We start from the raw sequence: 14,323 nt of genomic DNA on the forward strand, positions 1-14,323 counted from the left end.
GAGCGTCGACGTTGCGCAACGGACGTCAGCGAGAACTTGTTGTCACGATGTGGGTGTTATTAAATACAGCGCATTTAAAGTCGGCCACAAATATGAACGAGACGATGAGCTCGCACCGGTTTGCTCTACTAACACACCACGTGTGAGGAGTGGGGGGACAGGCAGCGAGGAGGAGCTGAAGTGGGGACCTGTGCAAACTTGTGTAGAGGTGTGAGACAAGACCCATACACACACGTGAGTGAGTTGTTGACCAACCAGTTCATGGGCGCGTGACCTCGGAGGCAGTCCGCCGACGAGCGTTGAAGGGGATAAGCAACTGCAGAGGTTGCAAGATCTGACTGCAGCCGCATTCATCCCGCGATAGTTTTACACCATGTGACATGTCACTTCGTCAACGCAACGTCGACGAAATTTCGAAGTTTGACAGGAAATCTAACCGTCATGCAGCATTTTCCATCCAGGGTGCATTGCTGTCTAAATGCGCATTCATGCGTTGACACATATCGAATGCACCTAATGGGTCGAAACTCGTAGGCATGTAGCCAGTATTTAATAAAGGCTTTTTAAACTTTAGTAAGGAGTGCCTCAAATAGTGTTTTTTTATCTTTTCAATGTTGTTGGAGTGCTTTTACCTTATGGCACACATTTTTTATTTTTATTTTATTTTTACATTTTTATTATGGCACACATTTCATGTGCTATTGTTTTTTTCCAACATGTGTCTGCAGTATCACAAAATATCATTGCAACAAGTGTTGTATTCATTTTTCATCTTGTATTGAATATGATGGGTTCTGAAGACTGTGCAAGGCCTTCCCCAGCACACCCCCAAAAGATTTTCAATGGGGGTCATGGTCTGAACTCTGTGATGGCCAATCCATGAGTGGAAATTGAACCATATGGTGCGTTGAGTTGCCTTGGCATGTCAAAAGACACATCCTGCGGTCATGTAAAAGACGTTAGGTCTAGTGTGTTTGAAAAGGGTCAAATCATAGGCATCAGCAATCAAACATTTGGTGTTTCAGCAACACTTCAGGCTTCAGCAACAGTATGTAATCACTGAATGAGGTGAGCTGACTACCTGAATACAAGTAGATGGCGGTAGCGCACTTCTCGTGCAAACACCTCAAAAATAGAAGAAGGAGGAGGGGACAACGCCCCCTTAGGAGACCCAACTTGAGCACACACTTTTGCATTGAGTGGGCAGGTTTCGAAGCCTTCTTATTACTCCACCCTCTTTGCACCACTGAAAGTCGATGGAAATCAGGAAAGTGAATGACCAGGTTGCTCCATTTATGGATTTTGTATGACCCTCACATATCTCAGGATTAGAATACCAGAATTCAACAGGCTTAAGTTGTGAAAGTGTGTTTCAGGGACCATGAGCTTGAGACATCATTTTGACGCAAGGATTTATCACCACCGAGTCCAGACCTTAACTCCATTTAGACTACCTTGGCATATGCTTGAATGGGCTCTGGAGCGGTCAGACTCTGAGTGCATTCCAATATGCGACCTTGCGGCCTCATGTATTGCTGATGCCCCACCTCCGTGGAGAAAACAATTGAGTTTCCCCGCTGTCAGCCTAGCCACAACAATTTTTGGGGAACTATTCTTCATTCACTATCCAGTTTGCAAATGAGAAAATGACTCTACAATTGAGCTTTTGCGAGATATTGAATTATAATGCTGTTGTCAGTGATGTCATCACAACGTAGTACTTCCTGGTACGAGGCCACAAGCACAAGTGGAGATTGCAAAGTCACATTTTGGAACGCACCCTCGACCATCATCAATTCAAGATGGAAATGGATGGAACACTGGATGCAAATAAATCTTGTGACTTTGCAGACACTTACCGAAACACAACCACAGCATAATTTGGCCTTACGCCATGATCAAAAAATAAACACATTCCAAAAACTTTTTTTTTTTGGTCGGGCATTTCCCCACCCTGATTATTATTCCTATGTATTTCCCTACCCTGACTGAAACCCCCAAGCCATGTACAGTATAGGTAGATATGTATTTAGTTTTGAAGAGGAGCCCTACACAACATTTGTGCCCTCTATGGGAAAATAAGGACGTAAAAGCTGCTGGTCATTTTAAATCAATCGGGACTTGGAACTAAGAACAGCATGAGTCTCCTAAGTGAATAAAGAGAGCAGAGCTGTACGCCCTCTCATGTTTGCATCGACTGCAGTTTCCTGGTGCATCGCTTAGCCTACTTGAGCTGAGGCAGGGCAAGGAAGCATGTAATTCCCCGGACAGAGTTAAACTCATGAGCAGGGGCAAAAAGATCCTCGCAGTTTGCTTAACACAGCACAAATACAGAGTATAGCCGACACCTCTGGCTGTGGCAGTTAAGTCGGAAAGTGAATGAGTAAGTTTCAATGCTGTCAGATTGAGGGTGAACCTTGGTGGCTGGGGAGCAGTCTCAACTGGAAGAAAGGCTCAGTGGCACCCCAGGAGATTGGAGCAGAAATGAGGACAGTATTACATCACGGGCAGAATATAGTACAGTTCCTCACAAATGAGATGGGCAAAAGATTGATTTATGCTAACCAGATTCATAATTCTGATTATGTTTTTTCTGTCAGTAGCCAAGGGTCACTGGGGCAGAGGGGGCTAGCTAACAGTTCACTTCAGGGGGGGTAGGGTGGGGGGCAACATCTATGATGTTTTTCATCGCAACACTTTGGTCAAATCTACCCTGCTGAATTATTTTCAAACATAATGCTATGGTGAACAACAACATACTTTGTAGATGTCGTCAACCCCGGCCTATACAGTGAACTGCTAGTTAGCACGCTCAGGCCCAGGGGGACAGTAGTGAGGTCCCCAACCGCCCTGGAATCAGGCCTGGTTTAAGATGGCTATGCCACTACTCCAGGTGTTCCCCTGGACCAGGAAAAGTTTGACAAAGCGGCATAAACTGCATCATAATTCTGATTGAAGAATGAGGGATAGCATATTTTTGCCAACTAGTAAAGAAGTGTTTTACCAAGATTTGACACCATTTAATATGACAGACTAATTTCAATATAGGGTAAATGTTTCTTTGTGCTTTGGCCAATCAGGGGCCCCTCGGCAGGTGGGGGCCCGTAGTCTGTAGCCATATCTACTAATCGTAACAGCCATATATGGAATCGTAATCCCTTATATGTATGTACCAGGTAGCATAGAGAGTAATAGCCTATAATATATAAGTAAGCACCTCTGTAGTCAATCGTCTCTTTATTATGTTGAAGGCTTTGGATGGCAACAAGGAGCAAGCAGTCTTGGTGCAGCCTGACATGGTGGCACCAACTCTCACATCCAGTTAGGGGCCTAACTGTTAGGCCAGCTGTGCCAAATGCAGGCTGCTTGTGTTATCCTTCTGAGGCACATTAAAAGGCAGAGAAAAAAAACAATACTGATCAGAGATTAAACTTCAACAGAAAATAATCCGAGATGAGTGACAATGCAGGATATGTAAACTGGAAAGTACTGTATAGGATAAACCTATAGGCCTACAAATCAGGACATGATCACAAATGTTATAGTCATAGGCGTGCACAGATAGAGATGAGCGAGGTGGTGCTGAAACACCCGGCCCTGGTGGTCCATGTTGACATGATAATCTAACACCCTTGCAACTGCCCCCCCCCCCAACTGTCTGTGCACACCATTGAATATGCCTACATTTCATATAGGCCTACTGTAGCCTACATGTTAATTGCAATACATTTAGGGTTTTTTTTCCATTACAATTTTAAACTCACTTAGAGCAAACATGGTTGCCAAGCTGGTACATCAAACTAAGGCTTTGTGATGAAACTAGGGTAATATCTGCTGTGTGCTCCCTGGAGCATAGAAAAGGTTAACGAATTATAGGCCATAATTACAGCCATAATGGCAACTTATTTCTCAATATGCAAAGCAGCTGCTTTGGAATATAGGCTATACGGGGACGTGTTTTAATTTAGACCACCAGGTGCTACACAGTTAAGGCCATGGCTGTGTCGTAGACACAATCTACTGTAGACTACTGAGGGTGGAGGGAGAGAGAGAGAGCTCAACCTGCGCGTGCGTGTGTGCCTGGCCTGTCTGTCTGAGAAAGACCAGCCAACGCTGTCCGCACTGCGCTGAAACTGGAGAAATTAGCTTATTTGAAAAATCTTCCATGAACATTTCCTCCGTTGCCGTCGGCACAGTTTCCTTCCCACAGCTCGAGTAGGCTAGATGCGGATTGTGTGCTCATCAATTCGATTGCATTCGGTGTGAAGTGTTGTGTGTGTGTGAAAGGAAGAGAGAGGGGAGTTAAGTCACCTCAAAACAGAGATTCTTGCCATGCGCGTCAGCTGGCGTGCACGCAATGGGAAAGGAGTACGCGAGACGCATCGAAGCTGAGGAGAACGCGCGCGCAGGATGACAGAAGGGCGTATAGCGTTAAAAGGACCGAAAAATAAACCAGAGAGAATTCTACCGAATTAATGACAGTGCATATGAAATGGGGTTTTCTCGGTGAGGCGATTTACTATCGAAAGAAAAACATCGCGTTTTTAGGTAGGTGCAGAGGTATATGGGAATGCAGCGGGAAACCGAATCCTGAAGCGCAAGATGCCGCAGCGGCGTGCCTTTGAAAAGCATCCACCCCTGAGAGGATGAGCACGCGAGCGTAATTGGTTTGGAATCTTCCAAATCTTTTTTTTTGTGGAGATCATTTTTGTTTTGTCTTTTTGGATTGTTGGATGGCGAGAACGGGCTACGCCGATCCGACAGCAGGTCGGGATCTGCTGGGGAGTCGTTCCCTCTGTTTCATCTTCATCTGTGCCTTCGCCCTGGTAACGCTCGTGCAGCAGATCCTTTACGGGAAGAACTACGTCAAAAGGTATAAGCATTTACAACATTTATCTGTGAGCAGTTATCAGCATATAGCCTTATATCTATCGTTCTGTCTGTGTTTACGAAACAGCCTGGCAGCCCGTTTTACGTCAGTGCTTTTTTAGACCCTTACATCACGCGCTATAACGCGCACATCATGCCTGTTTATTATAGGCCTAAATCAGAGATGCTCTCTGCGTTCCTCATTGAACAAAGGCTTGTGGCCCTCGAACAGAGGCACACATCACTGTGTGTGATTTATGTGTGAGGTTGAAGCCTCATATCCAATCCATGTCATACCTACGCAGGCTTATAACTGGCTTATGGCTGGCTATGGTAGGACCCCCCTCCTGCCTTCTTTAATTTACATTGGTTTGTTGTGTTTATTATTCATTTATCTATGTTGTTTTTTAGTTGTATACTTCCAGCCTATGAGACTGGTCATACATCTACTGGGAACCACAGACAGCCGCCATGACTACGGCCCTTATTGCCATCTAAGCCCCGCACCCCCCACCCCACCCCAAACCTAGTCAGCGTCCCCTGTCCCTCATCACCACTGCCCGCCACCTAACCTAGTCAGTTGTCCCTCTCACCAGTAGACCCCCCCCCTCCCAGCCAACTGTCAGCGTCCCCTCACCTAAGTACTGCTGTCCTAGTCATGATGATACCTTCTGCAAACCGCTCCCTCGGAGCATTAGCAGCAGAGCCGACCAACAGTGAATGTGTCTGAGTGCCCATTTAAAATGCTGTAGAATAGTAGGGTTAGGGATTTCAAAGAGCGCATGCAGGGCTTAAATATGACTGTCCTGCTGTCGTATGTTGTGTACAGGGGCAATTACTAGGTCCCGCTTAATCCCCTTCTAGACTGATGGGGGAAAACAGTAATGGTGTTTACAGTGAAACTGTACTGTATGGTAATCCATTAGATGGCACAGGCCCCCCTGCACTCACACATTTGCCCCTCACATAGGCCTATACAAGCCGTTTTCGTACTCTATATTGCCTGACTCAGACCTCTGTCTTTATTGAAGATGGACCAATGTGCTGCCCCCTCTTAACTGTGGACCAGTCCCTAATAAAACAAACAAACAAACAAACAAACAAACAAACATACAAAAAACATTTTCAGTGTATCAGCCCCTTGAGACTGTCGTCCCAGCGGGAAGATGCCCTGTATGGCCAGATTACCAGTCCATCCCTGGTCCTATGGCCTACGATAGGCCTACTAGACAGAGCTGACATCTCCACAGCGGGTGATAGATACCCTTCAATAGGGTCGTGGTGTGTTTTCTATGATCTGGTGTCTGTCTGCTTGAGGTTTCTTTCTCATGCCGGGATTCATTGTCCTGCTTGTCTCTGGAGGCTTGCTCTTCTTGGCCGATGTAAACAGAGCCACAAAGCTAAAAAATCAATCCGCTTGACCAGGGTGATGGGTTTTATGCATGCATTTTGCATTGACGGTATATCGAAATTTCAGCTTATATGGGGCTGTGGTTCACACTCATTTGTCGATTACAAGACATTGAGCCACATGTTAAATATGTTACACACGTTTTTGTAGTAATAGGCAATGCAATTTCGATGACTGGGAATTAGTCACGAGAAATTGTCCAAATATAAACCCCTATTGGCCGAAATTTTTAAATCAGTTTGAGCACAGGAGAAGAAGACATAAAAGCAGGGGTACTGATTGGGCGTTCTATTTAAGGTGGGATGCTTTTAAACATAGCCTACATTCCTCTGATTCATTAATCCGTTTTGCACATCTGAGTTAGTTTTTTTTTGCTCATGGCTGACAAAGAAAGGCCTGTCAGCCAAAGAAAATCTCTGAACACATTTCGAAAGATACCACAGCTTTCAAATCGTACATACAGCATGTGGAGATTTTGTGTTATTCGCAAGTGTTGAGAACTGCAACCGGCTTTCATAGGCATAGGAGTTGATGCCAATGACACCATCTGTTCGTCCCTTATGAGTGTATTATTGAGTAGCTCCATTTGGAGTCTTTGCAGTGCACAGACTTCAGCTATGTATCTTTAATGTGCCCTCAACTGCACTTGCAGTGAATGCATAACATTTTCTCTAGATCTCCTGAAACAGAATAGTGTAAGTAAGTGTAATGTATGCATGCCTATGAAGAAAAAAGCACCGCCTTGAGCTTTGCATCTTTAACATTCAGTGAATTATGCTTCAGAATTCATTACATTTTCTGTAGATCTCTAAAAACAGGATGGACTAAGGCCATGCCTATGTAGAAATGCTTGAGGATTGTGATGCAAAGGCAAGCCTATATGAGGACAGCTGCTTGTTAGAAAGACACCTTGAGCAGAGTCTGAGCCAGAGACACCCTCTTGCCTGCAAGACAGCCTTGGGACATGACAAGACATAGTGTAGAGAGAGAGAGCTGTGGCACAGATGTGCATGAAGACAGCAATTACGATAACAGTGATGTTCTAGTTATGGTGTAAGTAGAATGATATGTCATATCCGATAAAACTGCAAAAGCTCCAGTCTGGTACACCAGCCCCTTCCTGCTGTTAGCTAGGTTCCCTGAAGCCCTACGCCCTGAGCGTCAGTGCCCCACCCCCACCCTCTCCTCCTTGAGGGGACCGTTTCAGCCATGTTGTATCGGCCATGGCTACGTCCCCCGGCCACTGAGCCTTGTGTCTCTTTGTCATCTAATGCGATGATTCAGTTCAACCAACTGTGCTGAAACCTTCTCCTGTGGTATTGCTTTTTTTTACCACTTCTGTCTAGTCTCGCCTCTTCTCTTTCTTTCTTCTTTCTCTTTCTCTTTCTCTCTTTCTCTTTCTCTCTCTCTCTCTCTCTCTCTCTCTCTCTCTATCTCTCTCTCCCCGTCTCTGTCTGACGCTCCCACTCTCTCCATTAGGATTCTGCTTTGTGTGTGCTCATTTGTGTGTGTCTGTCTCTACAGTGACGTGTGCAAGGAGGTGGCACAGCAGTGGTGTGCGTCTCAAAAGGTTTTAATGAAATCTGTGTGTTTTTCTAAAAAAAAAAAAAAAAGGAATAAACTGACTCATTTTCCCACCAGTGGGCAACAGTTTAGCCGACTACGCGGGGATGAGACAGGCAACTGGAGCGGATTAAACCTGCCAGACAACTCGCCACTGAGGCCCGCCAAGTATGGGAGGAGAAGGTACAAGCTTCACTCACCTACTATACGCCAGATATAGAGCCAGAGGGGGGAGGAGAGGCAGAGAGGGACAGATGCAGTCAGAAACAGTATAGTATGAAACAGAAACAGACATAGAAAGACAGAAAAACAAATATTTTGGGAAATGATATAGAAAGAAAGAAAGAAAGAAAGAAAGAAAGAAAGAAAGTAAGAAAGAAAGAAAGACAGAAAGACAGAAAGAAAGGAAAGAAAATAGACAAGATTAGAAGAGGGGTAAACTTGATTTTGCTGGTTGGAAATGCTGTATCAAATCAGACAGCATCATAAGCAAAGACAGAGGAGAAGCTAGAGAATAATCCTCAGATATAGCAGCCAATGAAAGCTCGTGGTTTATAGAGCATAACCAATGAAGAACAATAGAATAATGAGGAGGAATATGCATCTAGCACTTACACACAATCCAAGATACACAAAATATACTGTACATTGCATGGCACTTTCATTTTCACACAACCCCATACACACACACACACACACACACACACACACACACACACACACACACACACACACACACACACACACACACACACACACACACACACACACACACACACACACACACACACACAGGGAGTGTAGTGTAGCCACTTAAGATTCCTTATTCATAGAAAATGAAGGCTAACTGTTCCTAGAATATAACTAAGACACACTAGCCATAGTAGCCAATCAGAAGTGATGGGCAACCTGGATTCACAAGCTATAATCCAGTGCCACATATTCCAAATGACCAATCTTACCTGTGGAAATGCCCTATTAGCCTTTTTCACGTGACGTCAAGCACCTTCTATTCAATGCATTTGAAGCAGGGAAGATAGCATCCGGTTTGCCTGGCTATCACCAGACCTAATCACAAGAGAGATAAGGTCTGGAGATCTGCCTACTGTAAATCCCGTATGGGGGTTGTGGTCTACGATTGACGACGGCTGTTTATTGGGCGTTATGAATGTGTATCATTTGGCATACGTAGCCATAGCCAATCGTGTCAGTTGTATCTACTCAAACAAACTGCAGTCATTGCCTTTCCATGCCTCCCTGGTCTCTGATTGGAGAGAGACATGGACCATGATCTGGTACCCTCGACGAGGGCAGACTCCATGCTGTCTTTCAGATTGGAACGATTGTGCAAAGCAGCATGGGATTTCCCAGGCTAGCATCCGGTAGCATAGACATAAACTTACACCGCTTTGTTTTCTATGGCGATCATGTTTCCCTGCTTCGTTTCAGTGAAGAAAAAAAAACGCTAATTGGACAGATAAATCCAGGTCGTTTGGAATATGTGGCACTGGAATTTAGCTTTTGAATCCAGGTCGCCCATCAGGGCCAAGCATAACTTTAGAGGTTACTTACTTAGGTCTGGGGCTCTAAGACGGGTGAGACTGTCTCTCTAACCGAGCTGTCTGCGTGTTGACAGATGCGTTCGTCAGAGCATTGGCTCAGACTCTCAGATTGCTGTAGTAAACACGCCCTGCCTAGACGAAATTAAGAAGAAAAAAAAACTTCCAAGGTAGGCCAGTCAGAAACACTATATTCCACCATCGCTCAGACGGACCGCTCATTCCTGCAGCAGTCTGTGGTTTGTGTCTGAGTGAATGTGTGCATGTGAGTGTGTGTCTGTCTGTCTGTGTGTGAGTGTATGAGCGTGAGTGTGTGTGTGTGTGTTCAAGCAATATGTATGACCTCTGCATGCCTCGGAACACTTCCTTCCACTGTACTGTTTCCCATAAGTCAAAACAACCCCCCCCCTTTTTTTTTCAATTACCCCCCGCGATGTGTGGGCAAGAGAGTTTGAGACAGTGTGTGCTTGGTCGTCTTTGTGTCGATGTGCCAATGTGTGTGTACCTTTTCCCTCTTTTTTCTCTCCTCTTTGCATCTGCACTCTCACTGTGCTATGTGTGTGTCAAAGAGAGACTTTCATTTCCTGGTTCAAAGGTCATGGTGGTGGGAGTCCGACCCCAAAAACCTGTCATAAGAGCACTGCATTTTCCCAGTGTGCTCCCCTCCCAGTGAGCCCCCCACCCATACAGGCATGCGCCATACCCCTCCTCACTGGTCTCAGATGTATGTACACGCTGTTTGCTCAGTTTGTTTGGTTTCTTTTTTATCTTTCTCTTTGTTCCTTCCTTCCTTCCTTCCTATACCTTCCTTCCTTCCTTATTTCATGCCATTCTGTATCCAGCGTGAGGTTCTCTCATCAAGCACCTTGCCCTCCTCCCATTATACACATCTGAAAGAAAAAGAAAAAAAAGAAACTTGTTACTGTACGTTTAGACAGTGGACAGACACTGTTGAGCGCTCAAACTGTTTGCCAGTGATATACAACAAAAAGAGAGAGCGCTGGTTCTATCCATACATGATGTGTGCATCCCAATATGTGTCCTTGCCTCCTCCACTTGTGCTTGTCTCCTCGTCCCGCCTCCTGGCCCCTCCTCCGTGGAGAAAACAATAAAGTTTCCCAGCTGTCAGCCTAGCCACAACAACTTTTGAGGGACTGTTTTTCATTCACCATCCCAATTGCAAATGAGAAAAAGACTTTACAATTGAGCTTTTGCAAGATATTGAAATATAATGCTGTTGTCAGTGATGTCATCATGACGAGAAGCAAGTGGAGGAGGCAAGTGGAGGAGGCAAGGTCACATATTGGGATGCACCCATTGTGTGGTGTTAGTGAAGCCTCTCCGCCATTTTGGCCTCCATGCTGCTCTGCTGAGGGCCTCGCTGCTCTCAGGTGAAGCGCGCGGGAGAACAAAAGGCACGCTGCAAAAACTATCACACTCATCCCTAACAGTATGAAGCTCAACAGAGTGAGTAATGAGTGAGAACAATTGACTAACTTGTAAACATGTCAGTTTTATGTGCGGTAATGTGTTAAAGGAACACTTCACTTTGGTTTGGATCTGTTTAGATACTCACTGGATCTGGCAGAAGGATCTCTGGATCAGGGGTGTGTTTTTCGACACCATAATTGCTAACCAGTTAGCAACTTACTTGGTCGCCTATGGGGAATTGCATTGCAACCTAAAGTTGCTAAATTAGTTAGCACCAACACTGTCGAGAAACACACCCTGTCTTTATGGAATCAGAGATGGATTATTGAACGGGACGATCAGACCCTTAGAGGCCTGTTTTTCAGCAAGGGGAACTTGATTCCTTAATCCATTTCTGACCGGAATCAGCGATGTATGTTACTTAGCTATATCAGCCAAAGTACTAACCTACTGCTGGGTCTGAAGATCCTCCTGTCAGGTCTGGAAATAGTCTGAACAGGATAAAAATGGTTAAACCCAACTGTTCAACAGGAGTTGAAGAAAAGGGACTATTTCCCAAAAAGTGGTGTATTCCTTTAATTGTTAGTCATTTTAGATGTTTGGGTGTGTCATGTGACATGATGTCGAGGATAAATGCCATAGTTTAGTGCTAACATAATAGTTTATTTTAGACTAATGTGTCATCCTATAAGAAAGTGGGAAGTCTGAATGCAGAATGTTTGCATGCATGCAATATGTTAGGTTTTTGTGTGCATATATATGGTTTGACAGCATAAGATGTTTGCTTGATATCAAAATGGTAACACTCTCTACAGGCCTAGTATCTATAAAACATTAAAAGCACATTCATAAAGGGTTACAAAGTGTGCATGAAGCCTTATAATGATTGACAAAAATGTATTGTTTGCACACAGTCAAGACAAGCCGCAATAAGGTAGCCTGGTTTCTACCAGACCTCTGTGTGTGTGTGTGTAGCTCTGGAGCCCCCTGGTGGCGCTCCAAACACAGACTCGGGCCTGGGAGCATGCAGCAGGATTCCATTTCTTCAGTCAAAAACAATCTGAGCATTTATTGCTTCAATATCAACGGCAGCTCACATTGAGTTGTCACAGGATGTATTGTAAACCATATCGACGCTTTAGAGATCAACAGAAAACGTTTTTGAAGGAATTTATGGATATTTACTGGATTTTTGACTGGAGAAATGGAATCCTGCTACATGCTCCAGACCTAGTAGAGGAGCTCACAAAGCTGCGCGGAACTACAGGTCGGGCAAGAGCCAGGCAAACAATAAGGACCCTCACAGCTAACAGGATTACAGAGCATCACAAAGCTACTCTTGATTTTGTCAGGTTGACAGTTATGTCATCGTTGTCATTACCAAAGGTTAATTAAGCTGTATAATGCCTTGTCATATTTCCAGGGCTTGGAGGGTTTATAACATTGTAATGCTATAGCTTATGCCAGAGTTTATGTGGCTTAGTTACATCATTTTTTAAAACATGGTCATACAGACAATGTCAATTATTTGCAAGTTCTGTGCGTACTTTATAGCCCGTTGTGACTGTGCTTATAATGTCTTATGGATGCTGGCCTCGAGCACAGCGTTACCAACATTTCTCTTGACATGAAAACTGCATTTTGCATTCAGTGTTCTCTATGCTGATGTATTGTGTTAAGCCTTGGTTAAGAACAGGTTTGATATTGTTTGTTTTTTTAGTATTGTTAAGTATTGTGTTGCCAGGTGCTCATTGGCCAAAAAAAGTCTGGCTCATTTGAAAACATTGTGTAAACTGATTGCCTCAATTTGTTGAAGTAAATGTAGGTATTCTATGTAAAGTTGCATATAGGCTGACATAAATAAGCGTCAGTCCATTTACTATGAATCAAAGTAACTTTCGACTTGATGCAACGCATCTCTCGCAATGTTTCAAATAAGCTGGACTTAATCGTTTTCTACAGTGCAGGTAAGCGCCAGTTTTGGCTTGATTATTCACTGATGTAGAACTGTCTGAGCGAATCTGTCACCGTCCCATCTCATATAAGATTCACTGTTGTGGTCAGACCCAGACCTTTTTCTGATGAAATTTCACAAATATTTGTGCTCTGCTTGCTATTGGTTTCGGTAATATTGTTTCTGTGTTGATCACTTATTGAGTGAATTAGACGGGTCGATGGTTGGAAGATGACTGCGTCCTTCAGGCAGTAATATGACGGCAATATTCATATGCAATTTGGTACTTTGAGAGCTCCTGTGATTAAAAAAAAACACACACACAGTTGTTCCTCACTTCTCGATTTATCTTAGTTTATTACTGTCCGTATCAATATGAAGTTGGAGTCAAGCTAGTTTGGAAGTTGGTGATAGTCAAAGATGATAATCAATATCAAATCTAGACCAAAAAACATAATAATGTAGAGGGCAAGACAATTTTAATGTTTCATACACCAAAAAAATCTTGCGTAGCCTATTCCTAATAATGCAAGACACTAGCATTTGAACTGTATCCTACAGCAGTCATCTTACTGTAGGTCTCAGAGACCTCTCGTCAAAAGTCAGCCATAGAGGCCGTGTAAATCGGTATTCCCAGTGGGAGTAAGTTGCCTCATCTTTGGGATAAAAATACTGCAACAACAGCGTAGATATGAGATCCCCAAAGTATTACTAATAGATAAGGCCTATGTTTATCAAGTTACCATCAAAGGATGGTAAACTAATATACTCTAATATGTGTCCTTCATTGGACACATTTGATGGGCATGTTGTTGCTACATATTCTAGAAGGAGTGCTACAACATGGCATCAAGTCAACATAAAATATATCAGCCATATAACATAGAGCCACAATGACAGTGCAGCAGTGGTTGACATCCTCACAGTAGAAGTTAAAAAATGTATTCCCAAAATATTCCCTCTGCCTCACTCTTAACCCCTTTTGCACAGAGACTATGTTTTAACCTTACTGTCATCCAAAATGTAATGACGACGTCTTCATCTGCTACTTAAGGCTCTTGGCAATGTTGTTATGATGTAGCTGAGTCGTTTCACTGATGAGTGATGGGCCCATCTGCACAAAGACAAAAGGCTAATAATGATTTCAACAACATGCTGATTTTTATGCATTATATGTGAGGAGTTTGTCAATGGGTGAAGTGAATAGTGGCAAGTTAAATTTCAATACAATTCAATTCAAATGTTTTTATTTTAAAATGTATTATTCAGGACTTAGCAGTGAGGTCTGGACAGACACACCATTCTTTGGAAAATCCCTTGCCCTAACCGTTTCCCCTCTTTCTTTTTCTCAACCTTTCCCTTTTGTATTCTGTCTGTTCACCTTGAGAGCTAATAGCTACTCAGCATTACATATAGATCAATGTTTGTCTGGCGCCTCTCTCAGCCGACGAGTGTGTGAGTGTGTGTGTGTGAAAGTGAGAGTGAACGAGGGAGACAGGAATAGAGCGAATGGATGGATGATGGATGGATGGATGG

The 14,323-nt window shown here is 43.8% G+C and overlaps 1 protein-coding gene across 1 annotated transcript in view; it reads left to right on the plus strand.

Annotated features, from left to right (window-relative positions):
- Positions 1 to 4,358: 4,358 nt before the first annotated feature.
- The window catches only part of st8sia5 (ST8 alpha-N-acetyl-neuraminide alpha-2,8-sialyltransferase 5), a 22,467-nt gene continuing 12,502 nt past the window's right edge, over positions 4,359 to 14,323 (plus strand). The window contains exon 1 of the mRNA XM_063211222.1: positions 4,359 to 4,873. Coding sequence (XP_063067292.1) covers positions 4,734 to 4,873 — 140 coding nt within the window. The 5' untranslated portion in view covers positions 4,359 to 4,733. The remainder of the gene's footprint in view (positions 4,874 to 14,323) is intronic.

This window comes from Engraulis encrasicolus, chromosome 11 (assembly GCF_034702125.1).
Source record: "Engraulis encrasicolus isolate BLACKSEA-1 chromosome 11, IST_EnEncr_1.0, whole genome shotgun sequence".
Taxonomy (NCBI): Eukaryota; Metazoa; Chordata; class Actinopteri; order Clupeiformes; family Engraulidae; genus Engraulis; species Engraulis encrasicolus.